Below are 22,262 nucleotides of genomic sequence, written 5' to 3' on the forward strand. Positions count from 1 at the left end.
TTTGTATTTTCAGTAGAGACAGGGTTTCACCGTGTTAGCCAGGATGGTCTCGATCTCCTGACCTCGTGATCCTCCTGCCTCGGCCTCCCAAAGTGCTGGGATTACAGTCGTGAACCACCACGCCTGCCTGGCTAATTTTTGTATTTTTTGTATAGATAGGGTTTTGCCATGTTGCCCAGGCTGGTCTCGAACTCCTGACCTCAGGTGATGTACCCGCCTCGGCCTCCTGAAGTGCTGGGATTACAGGCGTGAGCCACTGCGCCCAGCCTGCTTCCTCAATCTTTGTGGCACTTGTCTACCTTGACGTTATGTATATAGTAAGCGTTTTGGGGAAGTCCCAGCTCCGTCCACGCTGACCTGGAGAGGGTGCCGGGCGTCTGCTGAGTGTGAGAGAACGAGGCCTGCACTCCGCCCGCTCATCAGCAGCTTCCCGGCCTCAGGCTATGTCTCTGTACAGTGGAGCCCGTGCCACGGGGCGGACCCATCACCTGGGTCCGGGGTCTGGGATCTAGAAGCTGGGGTCTGAAGTCTGGGGTTGAGTCTGGGATCTAGGATTCAAGGTCCGAGGCCTGGGGTCCCGCACTGAGGTCTGTGCTCGAGTGTTTAGGATCCCCGGTCTGGAGTCCGGGCCCTGGACCCCAAATTCTGGACCTTGGTCTGGAGTCTGGGCTTCAGGTGAGGATGCTTAGGGAGTGGAGCAAGAGGGTCTTTCACCAGCCCCTCCCCTCTGCAGGCCCCTCCTCCTCTTCCCTCTCCTCTCTGTCCCTCCCTCCCCTCCCCTGCAACACCCTCCCCATTCCCCTCCCCTCCCTCCTCCCCTTTCCTCCCTCCTTCCCTCCCTCCTTCCCTTCCCCTCCCTCCTCTCCTCCCTCCTGCCCCCTCCTTCCCTCCTCCCTCCCTCCTCCCCTCCTTCCCTCCTCCTTTCCTCCTCTCCTCCCTCCTCCCCTCCCCCTCTCTCTCCTCCCCTCTCCTTCCTCCTTCCCTTTCTCTCCCTCCTCTCCTCCCTCCTCCCCCCTCCTTCTTTCCCCTCCCTCCCTCCTCCTCCCTCCCTCCTCTCCTCCCTCCCTCCTCTCCTCCCTCCTCTTCCCTCCCTCCCTCCTCCCCTCCCCCGCCCGCGCCGCAGCGACAAAATGGCGGCGGGTGGGAGCGGCGGGCGCGCGTCCTGCCCGCCGGGGGTCGGGGTCGGCCCGGGCGTGGGGGGCAGCCCCGGGCCCAGCGCCAACGCCGCCGCCGCCCCGGCCCCCGGCAACGCGGCGGCGGCCGCCGCCGCCGCCGCCGCCCCCGGGCCGACCCCGCCCGCCCCGCCGGGCCCCGGGACAGACGCGCAGGCCGCGGGCGCGGAGCGGGCGGAGGAGGCGGCGGGCCCGGGGGCGGCGGCGCTGCAGCGCGAGGCCGCGTACAACTGGCAGGCCAGCAAGCCCACCGTGCAGGAGCGCTTCGCCTTCCTCTTCAACAACGAGGTGCTGTGTGACGTGCACTTCCTGGTGGGCAAGGGGCTCAGCTCGCAGCGCATCCCCGCGCACAGGTGGGCGCCCCGACCCCGCCAGCCCCGGCCCCGACCCTCCCGGCCTGCTCCCCGGGCCCTGCACCTGAGGCCCTGCACCCCTGTGTTTCCGAGACCCCTGCACCCCTTCGGCCCCAGAACTCCTGCACCCCTCCGTCCCCGGGCCCTGCACCTAAGGCCCTGCACCCCTCTCTCCGCGGGACCGCTGCACCCCTGCAGCCTCAGGCCCCGAACCCAGCTCGGCCTGCACCTAACGCCCTGCACCCCTCTGTCCCTGGCACCCCTGCACCCCTCCGGCCCTGAACCCGACCCGGCCTGCACCCCTCCATCCCCAGACTCCACCCAGTTCCCTGGGCTCTGCACCCCTCTGTCCCTGCCACCCTGCACCTCTCTGTCCCCAGACCCCACCAGGCCTGCACTCTGGGCCTCTGCACCCCTGCCTCCCTAGGACTCCCTGGATCCTCCACCCCTGGCTTGTGCCCCCAGCCTGTTCCCCGGGACCCCAGGCCCTGTACCCCTGGGACCCCTGCTCTCCTCCATCCCTGCACCCACCCAGCCTGCACTCCGAGACCCTCCGTTCCTGGGACCCTCCAACTCGGCTTGCACCTGGGACCCCTGGGCCCCTCCATCCTTGAACCCCACCCAGCCTGCACCCCAGGACCCTGGATACCCCATGTCCAGGACCCTCCACCCCTGGACCTGACCCCTCCCTGCACCTCAGGTCCCCAGACACCTCTGCCTCCCGATCCCCTGGCCCCTCCACCTCTGGCCGAAACCCCTGCCTGCACCCCGGGCTCCTCCATCCCTGGACCCCACTCGGCCTGCATTCCTGGGTCCCCTCCATGCCCTGGCCCTGCACCCCTACCCACCACCCCGGGACCCTCCAACCCTGGGACGTGTACTCCCATCTGCTCCTCCATTCCAGGACCCCAACCCACTGTCCCTAGGGCCTGCATCCCAAGATGCGAGACTCCTTCACTCTCACCTGAGACCCCCACCATCCCCAGTCCTCACCACCTCAGTCCGTAACCCCCAGCCTATGACCCCAGAACTCCAGGACCCCTCCCTCCAGGGGTCCTGCTATTTCCTCCACCCCCACCCATGACCCCCAAGACCCCTTCCTCTTCCCCCACTATCCAGGGACCCTGTCACTCCCACCCGCACCCCCGTGCCCCAAGACCCCTGGGCCGCTCCCTCCCTGTGTCATCCCCGCTGCCTCCAGAGCCACTAACCCCCACCGGAGACCCCCAGGCTCAGCACATGATCTCAATCAGGGACCCTCAAACCATGCCGCTCCCCTCCAGGGATACCCCTGCCTGCCCTTCAGTCCAGATTGTAGACTACTGCCCATAGCTACTCAGCCCCAGACCTCCACCTCAGCCAGAGACCCCTGGGCTGTGCCGCCTCCCACTTCAGTGACCACTCGCCTCCAGCTCCACCACTGCCAGGCTCCTGACCCTGGGCCCTGCCACCGCCTGTGCCACATCCTATGACTCCCTGCCACCAGGCCACCACCCTAGACCCCCGCCCAGACTCCCACCTTTCAGCCCTTCCAACCCAGAGACCCCCAGCTCCGGGGTCCCTCCCTCCCCAGCCCCCAGGCCTCCTTTCTGGGAAAGAAGCGGGTTTGGTCCAGTATCGGTCTCTGCCAGTGTGCCAGGCACTGGCCCCAGGCCCCAGGTTCCCCCCACTCCCGGGTCCCTCTTACCCTGCCCCTCATTGGCTGGGGGGGAGGCAGGGGCTGGGTTTTGTTGTTGCGGGGCCTGGAGGGGTTGGGTCCTGCCCTCCCTTCTGACCTTCGGGTGCTTTTGTTAACCTGATCTGGCTTCTTCCTGGGTGTTTATGGGCAGCTGGGTGTCTTCTGGCGGGCTCCTGCCCCTGGATGGTTCCGGGACCTCCTGTGGCGCGTGCCGTCCCTGTCGCTGTCCCTGTCTCTGTCGTCCTTAGCTGCTGGGCCTCCCCTAGCTTGGAGTGGGGGGCGGTGGGTTTGCCCCCTCCGCCTGTGTGGTCTTCATGCTCTTTGGGGAGGGGCGGGTTGGTTGCAGCTGGAACTCACCCCACAGCAGGTTGGAGAACCCCAGGCTTTCTGTTTGAGGGGGCAGGTGGGGCCCCTTGAGCGCCGGCTGACCTTGGGACATGTACGCGATTGCACTTGAGGGACTGCTGGCTCGGTTGCAAAGTGGGGAGGATGGAGGCAGGACAAGGACCCCTTGGAGAAAAGTAGGCCAGGGGTCTGCCCCTGGGGGGCTCAGGAGAGGGCAGTGAGGCCCAGCGGGAGATGGCAGCGAGGTAAGGTGGGCGGGCCTGGAACAGCGGACCCTCGACGTGGGGTTAGGGGTGTGGACCTTCACTCAGCTCAAATCTGAGTACAACTTTTGACTCCCACAAACTTAGCTAGGAACTTAACTAGGAACGGCTTCTCACCGACCGGAGGCCTTGTGAGGACACCTAGTCTGTGCACACCCGCTTCCTGTTCTCACAATAACGGAGGCTGGAGACCAGAAAATATACTCAGAAAAGCCTAAGGGACCAGGCGTGGGGGTCACGCCTGGAATCCCAGCACTTTGGGAGGCTGAGGCAGGTGGATCACCTGAGGTCAGGAGATTGAGACCAGCCTGGCCAACACAGTGAATCCCTGTCTCCACAAAAATACAAAAATTAACCGGGCATGGTGGCGCACGTCTGTAATCCCAGCTACTCAGGAGGCTGAGGCAGGAGAATCTCGTGAACCCAGGAGGCAGCGGTTGCAGGGAACAGAGATTGCGCCGCTGTACTCCAGCCCAGGCGACACAGTGACACTCCATCTCAAAAAAATAAAGGACAGGCTGGGCGCGGTGGCTCACGCCTGTAATCCCAGCACTTTGGGAGGCCGAGGCAGGTGAATCATGAGGTCAGGAGTTCGAGACCATCCTGGCCAACACGGTGAAACCCCGTCTCTACTAAAAATACAAAAAATTAGCCGGGCGTGGTGGTGTGCACCTGTAATCCCAGCTACTCGGAAGGCTGAGGCAGGAGAGTGACTTGAACCTGGGAGGCAGAGGTTGCAGTGAGCCAAGACTGCGCCATTGCACTCCAGCCTGGGTGACAAGAGCGAGACTCTGTCTCAAAAAAAAGGAAAAAAAAAAAGTGAAAGGAGAAAACCTGTTTGCTGTTCGCACAGTGGAAGTGACCATCATGAAGGCCTCTGTCCTTGTGTTCATGTTGAGGGCTGAGGAGGAGGAGTAGGAGGGCGGGTCTCTCTGTCTCGGGGGTGGCAGAGGTGGAAGGCGAGGCAGGAGAGGCCGGCACCCTTGGGGCAACCTATATTGGAAACATTCATGTATCAGTGGACTCGTGCAGTTCAAAACCGCCTTGTTGAAAGGTCATCTGTATTTCCTGAGCATTTCAGGAGGGCTGAAAACGGAGAGGGGGCACTGACCTGGTCCAGAACGACCCCCTGAGCAAGTGATGTTGACGGGGAATGCCGTGCCCCTGGCTCAGGGATGGAAGGCCCAGAGCCCAGAGGAGCTGGGCAAGTGGGAGCCATGGCAAGGCCGGAGCAGGAGGAGTGAGGGAAGCCCTGTGGCCCAGCATGACCAGATCCGCGTTGAGGGTGAAATGCGCCATGGAGGGGCCCAGGAGTGAGGCTGGAAAGCAGCAGCTGCAGACTCTAGGCGGGAGACAGCGGGGGGGCTCGGTGGGGATGGCAGAAATGAGGGGTAGAGGATGCAGGTCCTCTTTGGAGGAAGCGAGTTCCTGTGGCCAGGAGAGGAGGCAGCTTGGCAGGTGAGGGCTTGGGGGGCTGCAGCGGGGGTCCCCAGACTTCTGGCTGAAGTATCACAAGCCAGGACAGGCTCAGGAGGGACAAGTACTGGCTTGGATGTGTTTGCGGCACCTAGGGCTGAGAGGTCTGCAGAGCAGCGCGTCCCAAGTGCCTTGTGCCTCAGTTTCCATGCCTGTGAAACGGGGTCACTCAGACACGTCTGTCCCAGGGCTGTGGGAACAAACGGACCCGATGCAGTGCTGACAGCCACAGGCCACACAGCAGATAGAAAACAGCAGTTGAGGCCGGGCGCAGTGGCTCACGCCTGTAATCCCAGCACTTTGGGAGGCCGAGGCAGGTGGACACCTGAGGTTAGGAGTTTGAGACCAGACTGGCCAACATGGCAAAACCCTGTCTCTACTAAAAATACAAATATTAGCCGGGCGTGGTGGTACCCACCTGTAATCCCAGCTACTAGGAGGCTGAGGCAGGAGAAACGCTTGAATCTGGAAGGCAGAAATTGCAGTGAGCCGAGATTGCGCCTGGGTGACAGGGCAAGACTCCGTCTTGAAAAAAAAAAAAACTAGGCCGGGCGCGGTGGCTTACGCCTGTAATCCCAGCACTTTGGGAGGCCGAGGCGGGCGGATCACAAGGTCAGGAGATCGAGACCACGGTGAAACCCCGTCTCTACTAAAAATACAAAAAATTAGCCGGGAGCGGTTGTGGGCGCCTGTAGTCCCAGCTACTCGGGAGGCTGAGGCAGGAGAATGGCGTGAACCCGGGAGGCGGAGCTTGCAGTGAGCCGAGATCGCGCCACTGCACTCCAGCCTGGGCGACAGAGCGAGACTCCGTCTCAAAAAAAAAAAAAAAAAGAAAAAAAAAACTGGGGGTACGTCGGGAAGAACTGGGGGTGCTGGAATAAAGCCTGGAGTTTAATGATGAGCGGAGAGGGGCCGGGGCCTTGCCGGCTGTGGGGAGAGCAGGTGCCCTGGACTTGGGCGTGGTCCCGGGCTGGGGTGCAGGGTGAGCTGAGACATGGCAGAGAGGAGGCTGGGAGCAGGCCTTGGCGGTGGCCCCAGTGTCTGGGACCGTAGCACAGGGGTTGGCATTTGTGCTGGGGAGGAGGCCAGGGTTGCACGTGGCTTCTAGGCTGTTCCCCGGTCCTAGATGAGCACCCGTCCCATCTCACCGCGTTGGAGCCTGGTACACAGTAGGCATGCAATGATTGTGCATTGAATGATCTGGGGGGGTTAAACATCTCATTCTCTCGTGGGGCTCCAAGGGAGGACTGAAGATCTCCAGGGTTGCACTTTGGTAGATGTACACATCGGCCGGTCCCATGAAGTTAGTATCTAAAATACCTTGTTTTTCTTTTTTTTTGAGATCGACTCTCACCCTGTCACCCAGGCTGGAGTGCAGTGGCGAGATCTCAGTTCACTGTGATCTATGCCTCCTGGACTCAAGTGATTCTGGTGCCTCAGCCTCCTGAGTAGCTGGGACTACAGGTGCCCACCACCACGCCCGGCTAATTTTTTGTATTTTTTTAGTAGAGATGGGGTTTCACCGTGTTAACCAGGATGTTCTCGATCCCCTGACCTTGTGATCCGCCTGCCTTGGCCTCCCAGAGTGCTCAGATTACAGGCGTGAGCCACCGCGCCTGGCCAATTTTTGTATTTTTAATAGAGACGGGGTTTTGCCATGTTGGCCAGGCTGGTCTCGAACTCCTGACCTTAAGTGATCCACCCACCCCAGCCTCCCAAAGTGCTGGGAGTGGAAGCATGAGCCACTGCACCTGGCCTCCCCCACCCGCTTTTTTTTTTTTTGAGACAGAATCTTGCTCTGTTGTCCAGGCTGGAATACAGTGGTGTGATCTCCGCATGCCGCAGCCTTCAGCTTCCTGGCTCAAGTGATTCTCCTGTCGCAGCCTCCTGAGTAGCTAGGATTATAGGTGCGTCCCACTACGCCTGGCTAATTTTTGTATTTTTAGTAGAAACAGTATTTCTGTCTTGTTGCCCAGGCTGGTGGTGAACTCCTGAGCTCAGGTGATCCACCCACCTTGGCCTCCCAAAGTGCTGAGATTACAGGCATGAGCCACTGCACCAAGCCTAAAATATCTTTATTCACTGTATCACGGAACTGTCATCAATGTAGTGAGGTCTAGATGTAGGACAGTCTGGCTGGGCACGGTGGATCACGCCTATTATCCCAGCACGTTGGGAGGCCGAGTCAGGCAGATCACGAGGTCGGGAGTTCGAGACCAGCCTGGCCAACATGGTGAAACCCCGTTTCTACTAAAAATACAAAAAATTAGCCTGGCGTGATGGTGGGCACCTGTAATCCCAGCTACTCGGGAGGCTGAGGCAGGAGAATTGCTTGAACCTCCAGCCTGGGCGACAGAGCAAGACTCTGTCTTTAAAAAGAAAAAAAAAACCACATACACAAAAATTAGCCGGGCGTGGTGGTGGGCACCTGTAGTCCCAGCTACTCAGGGAGGCTGAGGCCGGAGAATCGTTTGAACCCGGGAGGTGGAGGTTGCAGTGAGCCAAGATTGCACCATTGCACTCCAGCCTCGGCGACAGAGCGAGACTCTGTCTTGGAAAAAAAAAAAAAGGTAGAACAGTGCGTTCTGGGGTCTCCTGTTTCACTGACTGCGTTGTGAATCCTTATTCCCATAACACGTTTGATGATGGCTGCTTCACGGTATGTTTTGAGAACTGCTCACCAAATTCTTCCCAACTTTATTCTTTGTGAAGACTTTTCAGGCTGAGTGCAGTGGCTCACATCTGTCATCCCGGCACTTTGGGAGGCTGAGGTGACGGGATCACTTGACCCCGGGAGTTCAAGACCAACCTGGCCAATATAGCGAGACCTCATTACTTGAACATGGTGGTGTGCGCCTGTGGTCCCTGCTACTTAGGAGGCTCAGGTAGGAGGATCACCTTAGCCTGGGAGGTCGCCGCTGCAGTGAGCCATGATCCCACCACTGCACTCCAGCCTGGGCGATAGAGTGAGACTCTGTCTCTAAAAATAAAATAAAATAAATCCGGGCACAGTGGCTCACGCCTGTAATCCCAGCACTTTGGGAGGCCGAGGTGGGTGGATCACCTGAGGTCAGGAGTTCGAGACCAGCTTGGCCAACACAGTGAAACTCTGTCTGTAGTAAAAATACAAAAATTACCCAGGCATGGTGGTGTGCGCCTGCTACTCGGGAGACTGAGGCAGGAGAATCGCTTAAACCTGGGAGGTGGAGGTTGTGGTGAGCTGAGGTCGCACCACTGCACTCCAGCCTGGGCAAGAGAGCGAGACTCCGCCTAAAAAAAAAAAAAATACCGGGCGCGGATCACCTGAGGTCAGGAGTTTGAGACCAGCCCAGCCAACATGGTGAAACCCTGTCTCTACTAAAAATACAAAATTAACCAGGCGTGGTGGTGGGCGCCTGGCATCCCAGCTACTCGGGAGGCTGAGGCAGGAGAATCACTTGAATCTGGGAAGCAGAGGTTGTGGTGAGCCGAGATCGCGCCACTGCACTCCAGCCTGGGCAACAAGAGTAAAACTCCGTCTCAAAAAAAAAAAATAGTTTCTCAGCTGGTCTGACACATTTACTCTTCTAGAATCAGTCACCCACATCCAACCATCTGTCCACCGTACAGATACTCATTGAAATACAATGCTGGCTACAGGAGGTGAATGTGACAGAAGAACATCTCCTTCCTTGTGAAACTTATATTCTGTGTTTTATTATTATTATTATTATTATTATTATTTTTTGAGACAGAGTCTCGCTGTGTCGCCCGGGCTGGAGTGCAGTGGCCGGATCTCAGCTCACTGCAAGCTCCGCCTCCCGGGTTCACGCCATTCTCCTGCCTCAGCCTCCCGAGTAGCTGGGACTACAGGCGCCGCCACCTCGCCCGGCTAGTTTTTTGTATTTTTTAGTAGAGACAGGGTTTCACCGTGTTAGCCAGGATGGTCTCAATCTCCTGACCTCGTGATCCGCCCGCCTCAGCCTCCCAAAGTGCTGGGATTACAGGCTTGAGCCACCGCGCCCGGCCTATTACTATTTTTGAGACGGAGTCTCACTGTGTCGCCCAGGCTGGAGTGCAGTGATGCGATCTCAACTCACTGCAAAGCTCTGCCTCCCGGGTTCCAGCAGTTCTCCTGCCTCAGCCTCCTGAATAGCTGGAATTACAGGCACCCGCCACCACGCCGGCTAATTTTTGTATTTTTAGAGACGGGGTTTCACTGTGTTGGCTGGGCTGGTGTCGAACTCCTGACCTCAGGCTATCCTCGGCCTCCCAAAGTACTGGGATTACAGGTGTGAGCCACTGCGCCCGGCCTGAGGTGGGAAGATCTTTTGAAGCCAAGAGTTTGCTACCAGTGTGGGCACCATAGTGAGACCTTGCCAATGTAAAACGAAACCAAAACAGGTAAAAGACCCAGGTGCCGGCAAGTTCACGTGAGGAGTCAGAGAGTAAATATTTCTGGCAGGCGATACTGTCTCAGTTGCAACTACTTAATTCTGCAGGACAGAAAGCCATAAATCAACAACATGTAAATGAGCAAGTATAGCCATATTCTAATAAAACTTTATTGGCCCAGTGCGGTGGCTCACACCTGTAATCCTGGCACTTTGGGAGGCCGAGGTGGGAGGATCACCTCAGGTCAGGAGTTCAAGACCAGCCTGGCCAACATGGTGATACCCCATCTCTACTAAAAATACAAAAATTGGCCAGGCACGGTGGCTCACGCCTGTAATCCCAGCACTTTGGGAGGTTGAGGCAGGTGGATCATGAGGTCAGTAGTTCAAGACCAGCCTGGCCAAAATGATAAAACCCCGTCTCTACAAAAAAAAACAAAAATTAGTCGGGCGTGGTGGCGGGCGCCTGTAATCCCAGCTATGTGGGAGGCTGAGGCAGGAGAATTACTTGAACCTGGGCAGCAGAGGTTGCAGCGAGCTGAGATTGCGCCACTGCAATCCAGCCTGGGTGATAGAGTGAGACTGTGTCTCAAAAAAATAAAAAATAAAAAAATTAGCTGGGCGTGGTGGTGGGCACTCGTAATCCCAGCTACTCAGGAGGCTGAGGCAGGAGAATCGCTTGAATCTGGGAGGAGGAGGTTGCAGTGAGCTGAGATAATGCCAGTGCACTCCAGCCTGGTTAACAAAAGTGAAAACTCTGTCTCAAAAAAAAAAAAAAAAAAAACAACATTTACAAAAAGCAAGTGGTGGGTCAGATTCACTCTAAGGGCCATAGTTTACCAGCCCCTGGCCTGATGGTGCCTGATGGTCTTGAGAATCAGTTCGTCAAGTGATAAAGGAATTTATCAAGGAGATTGGTCTTTCTAAAGACATAAATTACATGTTAAGGTTTTGATTTAGGTGTTTTACAGCTCAGTGGTGGGATCTTGGCTCACTGTAACCTCCAGCTCCTGGGTTCAAGAGATTCCCTTACTTCAGCCTCCTGAGTAGCTGGGATTACAGGCGCCCGCCGGCATACTAGGCTGATTTTTTTGTATTTTTAGTAGAGATGGGGTTTCACTATGTTGGCCAAGCTGGTCTCGAACTCCTGACCTCGTGATCTACACACCTCAGTCTCCCAAAGTGCTGGGGTATCAGGTATGAGCCACTGTGCCCAGCCTGAAAGCTGTAGATTTTTGCCTTTTTTTTTTTTTTTTTTGAGACGGAGTCTCGCTCTGTCGCCAGGCTGGAGTGCAGTGACGCGATCTCAGCTCACTACAAGCTCCGCCTCCCGGGTTCACGCCATTCTCCTGCCTCAGCCTCCTGAGTAGCCGGCATGTTTACTTTTATCTGCTTTGAACTATTTCTTCCTGAAGCCTTGTTAGGTTTAACAGTTTCTCTGTGGATTCTGTGGTCTTGTGCTCTGCAGTAGAGTATCCTGTAGTAACGGGATGGTTTGGATCTGAGCTGTCCAATACTAGACACTCATGTGGCCAGTAAGGACTACAGATGTGGACAGCGTGACCCAGGAGTTGAATACTGAATTCAGCTGAATTTGGATTTAGATTTAAATAGCCATGTATGGCTAGTATTGACTCCTTGGACTCTTAGATTAAAAAAAAAAATTTTTTTTTTTTTTGAGATGGAGTCTCACTCTGTCGCCCAGGCTGGAGTGCAGTGGCACGATCTTGGCTCACTGCAAGCTCCGCCTCCCGAGTTCACGCCATTCTCCTGCCTCAAACTCCCGAGTAGCTGGGACTACAGGTGCCCGCCACCTCGCCCGGCTAATTTTTTGTATTTTTAGTAGAGACGGGGTTTCACCATGTTAGCCAGGATGGTCTCGATCTCCTGACCTTGTGATCCGCCCGCCTCAGCCTCCCAAAGTGCTGGGATTACAGGCGTGAGCCACCGCGCCCGGCCTTTAAATTAAAAAAATTTTTTTTTAGAGACAGGGTCTCACTCTGTCACCCACACTGGAGTGCAGTGGCTCGATCATAGCTCACTGCATCCTCCAGCTCCTGGACTCAAGCAGTCCTCCCACCTTAGCCTCCCAAGTAGCTGGGACTACAGACATGCACCACCATGCTCAGCTAATTTTTTTATGTTTAGTAGAGATGGGGTCTTGCTATGTTGCCCAGGCTGGTCTTGAACTTGTGTGTTGAGGTGATCCTCCCAACTCGGCCTCCCAAAGCACTGGGATTACAGGCGTGAGCCACCTCGCCCGACCAAGTTTGGTATTTTTAGTAGAGACGGGCTTTCATTATATTGGTCAGGCTGGTCTCGAACTCCTGACCTCATGCACCTGGCTAACAATTAATTTTAAGGGCCGGGCGCAGTGGCTCACACCTGTATTCCCAGCACTTTGGGAGTCCGAGACGGGCAGATCACGAGGTCAGGAGATCAAGACCATCCTGGCTAACACGGTGAAACCCCATCTCTACTAAAAAAATCCAAAAAATTAGCCGGGTGTGGTGGCGGGCGCCTGTAGTCCCAGCTGCATGGGAGGCTGAGGCAGGAGAATGGCGTGAACCTGGGAGGCGGAGCTTGCCGTGAACCGACATCGCACCACCGCACTCCAGCCTGGGTGACAGAGCAAGACTCCATCTAAAAAAAATAATAATAATAATTTTAAAAATTAGCCAGGCATGGAGGTGCACGCCCCAGTCTCAGGTACTCAGGAGGCTGGAGTAGGAGGATCTCTTAAGCCCAGGAAGTCAAGCCTGCAGTGAGCTGTGATCACACCACTGCAGTCCAGCCTGGGTGACAGAGTGAGACCCCTTCTCAAAAAAGAAAATGTTAAACGTCAGGGTCATTCCACTCCAAGGCTTTTATGCAAGAGAAAGGGAATCTAGGGCCTCACACAGCCTCGTGCATGAGTGCTCAGGGTGGCACGATTCACAGTAGCTCAAAACCGGAAATCCCGCAGATCAGCCGGTGAGTGCACAAACCAACCGCGGCCCACAGATTCGATGGAATTTGACAGTCAAAAGAATTCCTCAAGCCTGTAATCCCAGCACTCTGGGAGGCCGAGGCGGGCGGATCACGAGGTCAGGAGATCGAGACCATCCTGGCTAACACGGTGAAACCCCGTCTCTACTAAAAAAAAAATACAAAAAACTAGCCGGGCGAGGTGGCGGGCGCCTGTAGTCCCAGCTATTCGGGAGGCTGAGGCAGGAGAATGGCGTAAACCCGGGAGGCGGAGCTTGCAGTGAACTGGGATCCGGCCACTGCACTCCAGCCCGGGCGACAGAGCGAGACTCCGTCTCAAAAAAAAAAAAAAAAAAAAAAAAAAAAAAAGAATTCCTTTAGGCCAGGCGCAGTGGCTCATGCCTGTAATCCCAGCACTTTGGGAGGCCGAGGCGGGTGGCTCACTTGAGGTCAGGAGATCAAGACCAGCCTAGGCAACATGACGAAACCCTATCTCTACTAAAAACACAAAAAATAACCAGGTGTGGTGGTGCATGCCTGTTATCCCAGCTGCTCGGGTGGCTGAGGCAGGAGAATCACTTTTTTTGTAGAGATGGGGTCTTTCTATTTTGCTGAGGCTCGTCTCATCAAACTCCTGGGCTCAAGTAATCCTCCTGCCTCAGTCTCCCGAAGTGCTGGGATTACAGGCATGAGCCACGACTCCTGGCCTTATTTTATTTTAGATTCAGGGGGTATATGTGAAAGTTTGTTATGTGAACCCTAAATATTTGAGACAGGTCTGAAGTCAATTTAGAAAGTTTATTTTGCCTGGCTGGGCACGGTGGCTCACGCCTGTATTCCCAGCACTTTGGGAGGCCGAGGCAGGTGGATCACCTGAGGTCAGGAGTTTGAGACGAGCCTGAACAACATAGAGAAACCCCATCTCTACTAAAAATACAAAATTAGCCAGGCGTGGTGGCACATGCCTATAATCCCAGCTACTTGGGAGGCTGAGGCAGGAGAATCGCTTGCACCCGGGAGGCAGATTTTGTGGTGACCCGAGATCGCGCCATTGCACTCCAGCCTGGGCGACAAGAGCAGAAACTCCGTCTCCAAAAAAAAAAAAAAACACAGTTCATTTTGCCAACATGAAGGACGCGTGCCCGTGACAGCCTCAGGAGGTCCTGACGGTATGTTACCAAGGTGGTCGGGGCACAGGTTGCTTTTAAACGTGTTAGGGGGACATGAGACATCAGTCAGTATATGTAAGATGCACATTGGTTCGGTCCAGAAAGCGGGGAAACTCTTAACAGGGAGGGGGCTTCCGGTCATAGGTGAGAGAGACTATTGCGTCGTTTTGAGTTTCTGATGAGCCTTTCCAAAGGAAGTGATGCATTTCCCTCTGAGCAGAGGGATGGCTGAGTTCTCTCTGTCCCTTGTCCACACGGAATTTGCTTGTGGACAAATTGGGAGGGAGGTATGTAGCCTTTTCATCTTGGTGACTGTCGTTTTAAGGAATAGAACGGGAGGCCGGTTTGCCCTAAGCGGTTCCCAGCTTGATTTTTCCCTTTTCCCTTTGGCTTAGTGATTTTGGGGTCCAGAGATTCGTGTCTCTCTCTCTCTGTCTCTCTTTTCTTTCTTTCTTTTCTTTCCCTCTCTCCCTTCCTTTCTTTCTTTCTTCATTTTTCTTTTTTTTCTTTCTTTCTCTTTTTTTTTTTTTTTTCTGACGGAGTTTCGCTCTCGTTGCCCAGGCTGGAGTGCAGTGGTGGGATCTCTACTCACCACACCCTCCGCCTCCCAGGTTCAAGCGATTCTCCTGCCTCAGCCTCCCGAGTAGCTGGGATTACAGGCGCGCATCACCACACCTGGCTAACTTTGTGTTTTTAGTAGAGATGGGATTTCTCCATGTTGGTCAGGCTGGTCTTGAACTCCCAACCTCATGTGATCGCCCACCTTGGCCTCCCAAAGTACTGGGATTACAGGTGTGAACCACTGCGCCTAACCTTTTGTTTTTTGAGACAGAGTCTTGCCCTGTCGCCCAGGCTGGAGTGCAGTGGCATGATCTCAGCTCACTGCAACCTCCACCTCCCGGGTTCACGCCATTCTCCTGCCTCAGCCTCCTGAGTAGCTGGGACTACAGGCACGCGCCACTGTACCTGGCTAATTTTTGCATTTTTTTAGTAGAGATGGGGTTTCACCATGTTGGCCAGGCTAGTCTTGAACTCCTGACCTTGTGATCTGCCTCCCTCGGCTTCCCAAAGTGCTGGGATTACAGGGGTGAGCTCCTGCACCCGGCCTATGTGTGGCTAATTTTTAAACTTTTTGTAGAAAAAAAGGCAAGGTGGAGTCTTGCTGCATGGCCCAGTCTGGTCTCCAGCTCTTGGGCTCAAGCGATCCTCCTGTCTTGGTCTCCCAAACAAAGTGGTGTCTTTCTTCTGATGTTGATGTAGCCACTTCGGCTCTCGTGGTTTCATGGTTTCTCTTCTTTTTTGAGACGGAGTCTCGCTCTGTTGCCCAGGCTGGAGTGCAGTGGCGCAATCTCGGCTCACTGCCACCTCCACCTCCCGGGTTCCTGCCATTCTCCTGTCTCAGCCTCCCGAGTAGCTGGGACTACAGGCACCCGCCACCACGCCTGGCTAATTTGTAATATTTTTAGTAGAGACGGGGTTTCACCGTGTTAGCCAAGATGGTCTCGATCTCCTGACCTCGTGATCCGCCCGCCTTGGTCTCCCAAAGTGCTGGGATTACAGGCATGAGCCACCGCGCCCCGCCTTGGCTCTCATGGTTTCTCTTTGGGTGTAAAGGAAAATCTGTTTTTACTTCTCACAGTGCTTCTGGCACCAAGTGTGTGGGTTTTCCACAGCACGTGATTTCTTCATTCTTGTGGACACAAACTGGGCATCCTACTTAAATTGAGACGATCCCTCACACTCACCACCCAGAGTGGGCACAGACCCCACAGGTGCTCAGCTGAGCCCCATGCCACCCACGTCAGATGCCTGTTGCAGGGGCGGGTCCCCAGGTGACCCACGCTTCTCCCTGACTAAAATCAGGAGTCCCACAGCTCTGTCCTTGAGCTTGATAATTAGCCATAATAGCTCACAGAACTTCGAGAAATAGAGTTACCAGTTTGCCCATAATCGCAGCGCTTTGGGCGACGGAACTGGGAGGATCGCTTGAGCCCAGGCGTTTTGAGGCCAACCTGGGCAACATAGCGAGTCCCTGTCTGTATAAAACAGTTAACAATTAGCTGGGCTTTGTGGCTTGTGTGTGCTCCCAACTACTGGGAGGCTGAGGTGGGAGAATTGCTTGAGCCCAGGAGGTTGAAGCTGCAGTGAGCTATGATCGTGCCACTGCATTCCAGCCTGGGTGACAGAGTGAGACCACATTTGTAAAAACTAAAAATAAAAATGAAATAAAGATTTAATAGAGGACATTTCTTCCAGGCGCAGTGGCTCACACCTGTAATCCCAGCACTTTGGGAGGCAGAGGCAGGCGGATCATCTGACGTCAGGAGTTCGAGACCATCCTGGCCAACGTGGTGAAACCCTGTCTCTACTAAAAATACAAAAATTAGCCAGGTGGGGTGGCAGGCGCCTGGAATCCCAGCTACTCGGGAGGCTGATGCAGGAGACTCACTGGAACTCGGGAGGTGGAGGTTACAGTGAGTCGAGATCACGCCACTGCACTCCAGCCTGGGTGACAGAGGGAGGCTCCATCTCAAAAAAATAATAATAAATAAATAAATAAATAAATAAATAAATAAATAAATAAATGGCCAGGTGCGGTGGCTCATGCCTGTAATCCCAGCACTTTGGGAGGCCGAGGAGGGTGGATTACTAGGTCAGGAGTTCGAGACCAGCCTGCCCAACATGGTGAAATCCAATCTCTACTAGAAATACAAAAATTAGCCAGGCGGGATGGCGGGCACCTGTAATCCCAGCTACTCAAGAGGCTGATGCAGGAGACTCACTGGAACTCGGGAGGCGGAGGTTGCAGTGAGCTGAGATCGTGCCACTGCACTCCAGCTTGAGCGACGGAGGGAGACTCTGTCTAAAAAAAATAAAAACTGGCTGGGCGCCGTGGCTCAAGCCTGTAATCCCAGCACTTTGGGAGGCCGAGACGGGCAGATCATGAGGTCAGGAGATCGAGACCATCCTGGCTAACACAGTGAAACCCCGTCTCTACTAAAAATACAAAAAAAAACTAGCCGGGCGAGGTGGCGGGCGCCTGTAGTCCCAGCTACTCGGGAGGCTGAGGCAGGAGAATGGCGTGAACCCGGGAGGCGGAGCTTGCAGTGAGCTGAGATCCGGCCATTGCACTCCAGCCTGGGCGGCAGAGCGAGACTCCCTCTCAAAAAAAGCAAAAACCAAAACAAAACAAAACAAAAACAACAAGGACATCTTGCAGCCAGACGAAGAGGTTCACAGGTCCAGAGGGTATCCACCCACACCTGTGTCCTGTGGGCTCGGGGCGGCCACCCTCATGGCACGTGGACAAAATCACCAGCTTGGAAGCTCTGAGCTCTGTGGTTTAGGGCTCTTCATGGAGGTTTCATTGCGTAGATTAAATCACGGAATCATTGGCCCTTTGTGCACCATGCAGTTCTTTCGGTCTTTAACCTGTTTTCTTTTCTTTTTGAGATGGAGTTCCACTCTTTTTTTTTTTTTTTTTTTTTTTTTGAGACGGAGTCTCGCTCTGTTGCCCAGCCCAGGCTGGAGTGCAGTGGCGCGATCTCGGCTCACTGCAAGCTCCGCCTCCCGGGTTCATGCCATTCTCCTGCCTCAGCCTCCCGAGTAGCTGGGACTACAGGCGCCCACAACCGCGCCCGGCTAATTTTTTTGTATTTTTAGTAGAGACGGGGTTTCACCGTGGTCTCGATCTCCTGACCTTGTGATCCGCCCGCCTCGGCCTCCCAAAGTGCTGGGATTACAGGCGTGAGCCACCGCGCCCGGCCTGGAGTTCCACTCTTGCTGTCCAGGCTTGAGTGCAGATCTCGGCTCACTGCCACCTTTGCCTCCTGGGTTTGTTTATTTTTTTTTTGAGACAGAGTCTCACTCTTATAGTCCAGGCTGCAGTGCAGTGGCATGATCTCAGCTCACTGCAGCCTCTGCCTCCACGGTTCAAGCTATTCTTGTGCCTCAGCCTCCTGAGTATCTGAGATTATGGGTGCCACCACACCCGGCTAAGTTTTTGTATTTTTAGTAAAGATGGGGTTTCACCATATTAGCCAGGATGGTCTCGATCTCCTGACCTTGTGAGCCACCTGCCCCGGCCTCCCAAAGTGCTGGGATTACAGGCGTGAGCCACCGTGCCTGGCACCTCCTGGGTTCTAAGTGATTCTCCTGCCTCAGCCTCCTGAGTAGCTGGGACTACAGGTATCCACCACCACACCCGGCTAATTTTTTTCTTTTTTTTTTTTTTGAGACAGAGTCTCACTCTGTCGCCCAGGCTGGAGTGCAGTGGCGCGATCTTGGCTCACTGCAAGCTCCACCTCCCAAGTTCATGCCATTCTCCTGCCTCAGCCTCCTGAGTAGCTGGGACTACAGGCACCCATCACTACACTCGGCTGATTTTGTGTATTTTTATTAGAGATGGGATTTCACCGTGTTAGCCAGGATGGTCTTGATCTCCTGACCTCGTGATCCGCCCGCCTCGGCCTCCCAAAGTGCTAGGATTACAGGTGTGAGCCACCGCGCCTGGCCCTGGCTAATTTTTGTATTTTTAGTAGAAATGGGGTTTCACCATGTTGGCCAGGCTCGTCTCGAACTCCTGATCTTAGGTGATCTGCCCGTCTCAGCCTCCCAAAGTGCTGGGATGACAAGCATGAGCCACCACACTCGTCCCCCATCCTGCGTTCTGCCTCTCTGAATCTGAGGACTCTGGGCACCTCCTAGGAGTGGATCACAAGGATTTGTCCTTCTCTGCCTGGTGTCTCTCATAGAGCGTGACATTCTCAAGGTGCATCTGTGTCAGGTCCTGCATCAGAGCCTCGTTTCTGTTTGTGGCTGGGTCGTGTTCCAGCGCGTGGGTGGCTGCGCCGTGTCTGTCGATGGACACTGGTTGTTTCCCCTGCTCGGAGCTGGGAATCATGCTGCTGTGAGCAATTGTGGATGTGTTTTTGTGTGGCCGTGTGTTCTCAATTTGTTTGAAAGGGGAAGGGGTTACAGATACATGACATGGGGCCGACCGGGCCAGGAGTGGGGCTGGGTGCTCACAGTGGGCAGAGGAGGCAGTCGCGGTGCCCGGGGGTTGGAAGGCCCATGGGGGTGTTTCCAGGGAGGGGCTCGGTGTTGGAGGAGCCCCTGCCTTGGAGGCCGGCAGAGCTGCCTGGGGACCCGCCCATGTCAGGGGGGCTCCCTGATTCCCATCTGTGCATGCCGGGCCCACTTTAGTGCCTCCTGCTTTCTGCTTTTGAACCCTCCTCAAAGGTTTTCCCCACAGGAGACCAAGATGCATTTTTAAATCAAGAAAGAGAAGTCCCACGCACAGGTACTCTATTTCTGGAACATCATGTGGGAGGGAAGCGTTTGTCCTGGGTCACCGGCTGTGGGTGATGGTGGCGCAGGGCCCTGAGGCCTGGGCCGCCGAGGATGCAGCCAGGAGGGCAGACGGGCGGGTGGTAGTCCCAATGCCCACACACTGGGGGTCAAACTCAGTGGGTTCATCCTCTGCTAGTCCTGGAGCCCAGGATCATAGATCAAGGCGTCCCAGGGCAGTGCTCCCTCTGGAGGCTCAAGGGAGGATCCTCTTGCCCCACCCAGCTTCTGGGGGCTCCAGATGTCCTTGGCCTGTAGCCCCATCGCTCCAGTCCCTGCGTCTGTCTCCATGCAGACACCCACTCTGTTTTTCTTTTTTTTTTTTTTTTGAGACGGAGTCTTGGTCTGTCACCCAAGCAGGAGTGCAATGGCGCAATCTCAGCTCACTGCAACCTCTGACTCCCAGGTTGAAGTGATTCTCCTGCTTCAGCTTCCTGAGTAGCTGGGATTACAGGTGCCCGCCACCATGCCTGGCTAATTTTTGTATTTTTAGTAGAGATGGGGTTTCACCATGTTGGCCAGGCTGGTCTCAAACTCCTGACCCCAGGTGATCTGCTTTGGCCTCCCAAAGTGGTGGGATTGCAGGCATAAGCCACTGCCCCTGGCCTTTTTCTTTTTTTTTTTTTTGAGACAGGGTCTTGTTCTGTCACCCAGGCTGGAGTGCGGTGGCACAATCCTGGCTCTCTGAAGTCTTGACGTCCTGGGCTCAAGCAGTCCTCCTGCCTCAGCCTCCTGAGTAGCTAGGATTGCAGTTGCTCACCACCGTGCCTGGCTAATTTTCTTTTTCTTTTTTTTTTTTTTTTGAGACAGAGTCTCTCTCTGTCGCCCAGGCCGGAGTGCAGTGGCCGGATCTCAGCTCGCTGCAAGCTCCGCCTCCCGGGTTTACGCCATTCTCCTGCCTCAGCCTCCCGAGTAGCTGGGACTACAGGCGCCCGCCACCTCGCCCAGCTAGTTTTTTTTGTATTTTTGTAGTAGAGACGGGGTTTCACGGTTGTTAGCCAGGATGGTCTCGATCTCTTGACCTCGTGATCCGCCCATCTCGGCCTCCCAAAGTGCTGGGATTACAGGCTTGAGCCACCCCGCCTGGCTAATTTTCGATATTTTTGTAGAGATGGGGTCTCACTATGTTGCCCAGGCTGGTCTCAAACTCCTGGGCTCAAGCGATCCTCCCGCCTTGGCCTCCCACATGCTGGGATGACAGGCCTGGGCCACCGTGCCCGGCCCATGTCTCCTCCTTCCAAGGACACCAGCCACTGGTTACGGCCCACCTTCCCCGGCACCTTCGTCCTGACTCATGGTGTTAGCACGGGCCTATTTCCACGGGGCGTCGCATTCCGAGTTTCCGGGCGGATGTGGACGCTGTGGTCGGGGTCCGTGCGGAAGCCACTGCCTTGGTTTCTGACCTTACTCTCGGGCGCAGTCAAGCCCTGGGCTGGACTGGATGGGCTGAGGGCCTGCGGGGCGGCGCGCGTGGTGGGAGGAGAGCGAGGAGCTTCTCCCCGGAAGGCGGGGGCTTTCCCGGGCGCTGTGTGGAGGTCGCCCAGAGGGCCCTGGAGGTGGAGTGGTGCAGGAGTGAGAAGCAGGTCCCATCCGGGCGGAACCACCTGTAGCTCCGGAGCTTTCTGGGCGGGGAGAGGCTGTTCAGAGCCGGCGTTTGCTGTGGTGGGAGCCGTGGAAGGGGACAAGTGGGGAAGAGGTGACGCAGGGACCCCCACGTCCTGGGGCAGGTGCTCCGCCGCGCGACTTCGCGAGCGTCTATGAACCCGCCCTGCGAGTGTCTGTGTACCCGCCCCGCGAGTGTCTGTGCACCTGCTGAGTGTCCGGGACCCCCTATGCTGTGTGTGGTCTCAGCCCCCTGGGAGGCCATCATGGCGGCAGGCCCTGGGGACCGTACATGGACAGCATAGAGTGGCGTCCTGAGCCTGGGAGCCATGGAGTCCTCCGCGCCCCATACAGACCTGGCCAAACGCGGCTTCAGAGCCGGCTCTTGTGGAGGCTCGGGAGGCACCAGCAGCCTTCCTGTGCCCACCACACCCTCCTGCCTGTTGCGATATGGAGGATCTGAGCCACTGAGTGGGTCCCATAGGGAGCCTGTGCTCCACACGGGGCAGAACCCACAGCGTCCTCACAGCCACCGCTTTCCCAGCTGGGGCTGCCCCTGGTGCCTCCTAACGCTCCTCCCATGCTCCTGCTGTTCCCTGGGCCTTGATGCCCTTCCCCACCGGCGTGGTGGCTCAGATGACCCCACAAGGCTTCCCTGGGCCTTGTGTTCCGAATAGGACCACGCTCCTCTCTCTTCCCTCACTCAGTGGGGGCTGTTCGGCCACTTGGTCCTTGTCTGTCTCCCTCAGGCCAGGCCCTGTGCCTGTAGCTGACTCCCTGGGAAAGTGTGTGCCGATGAGGGAATGCGTGAGCGGGAAAGTGATAGAGTAGATGAATGTGTGAATCAGTGAGTGAATAATGAGGCTGAATAAGTGGATGAGTGCATGTGGGAATGAATGAATGTGTGTGTCAATGGGTGAATGAGCGAATAAATTCACGTGTTGGATGAATGAGTGAGCGAATGAGTGCGATGAATGAGAAAGTGAATGAATGAGAAAGTGAATGAATGAATGCGGGTCATAAATGAGCGTGTGAATGCACCCCCATGGGAATGAATCAGTGGGTCAATGAATGCATGTGTGGATGTATGAGTGAGTGTATGTGTATGAGTGAGTGAATGTACATGGAAATGAATGAGTTAATGAATGAACATGTGAATGAATGAGCGAGTGAATGAACACATCTGTGAATGAATGCATGCATGCATGTGGGAATGCGTGAATGCGTGCCTGACGCCTGGAAGGAAAGAGGATGGTGAGGGCTGGCAGAGTGTGAGGCCCTGTGTGGTCCAGGGCATGGTCCCAGCCCTGTCTGTCCTTGCCGTGGGTCCATCTGCATCACCCTCCTGCTGTCCCAGGTCCCTTCCAGAAGCCTCTGCCATCAGGGGGCCTGGCACATGTCTGCTGGGGGCTGGTGGGGACCCCTGGTGGGGTGGTCATCCAAGATACCGGGCAGGCCCTCCCCACCATGGGGTGGCGGCCATGGGGTTAACCAGGGCCTCCTCTCTCCCGTGCC

General features: G+C 55.9%; 1 protein-coding gene across 1 annotated transcript in view; it reads left to right on the forward strand.

Moving 5' to 3' along the window:
• The first annotated feature begins 1,130 nt into the window (after positions 1-1,130).
• The window catches only part of BTBD2 (BTB domain containing 2), a 30,967-nt gene continuing 9,835 nt past the window's right edge, over positions 1,131-22,262 (forward strand). The window contains exon 1 of the mRNA XM_050770440.1: positions 1,131-1,525. Within this exon, the coding sequence (XP_050626397.1) occupies positions 1,131-1,525 (395 nt within the window). The remainder of the gene's footprint in view (positions 1,526-22,262) is intronic.

The sequence above is a fragment of the Macaca thibetana genome, chromosome 19, assembly GCF_024542745.1.
Source record: "Macaca thibetana thibetana isolate TM-01 chromosome 19, ASM2454274v1, whole genome shotgun sequence".
Classification (NCBI taxonomy): domain Eukaryota; kingdom Metazoa; phylum Chordata; class Mammalia; order Primates; family Cercopithecidae; genus Macaca; species Macaca thibetana.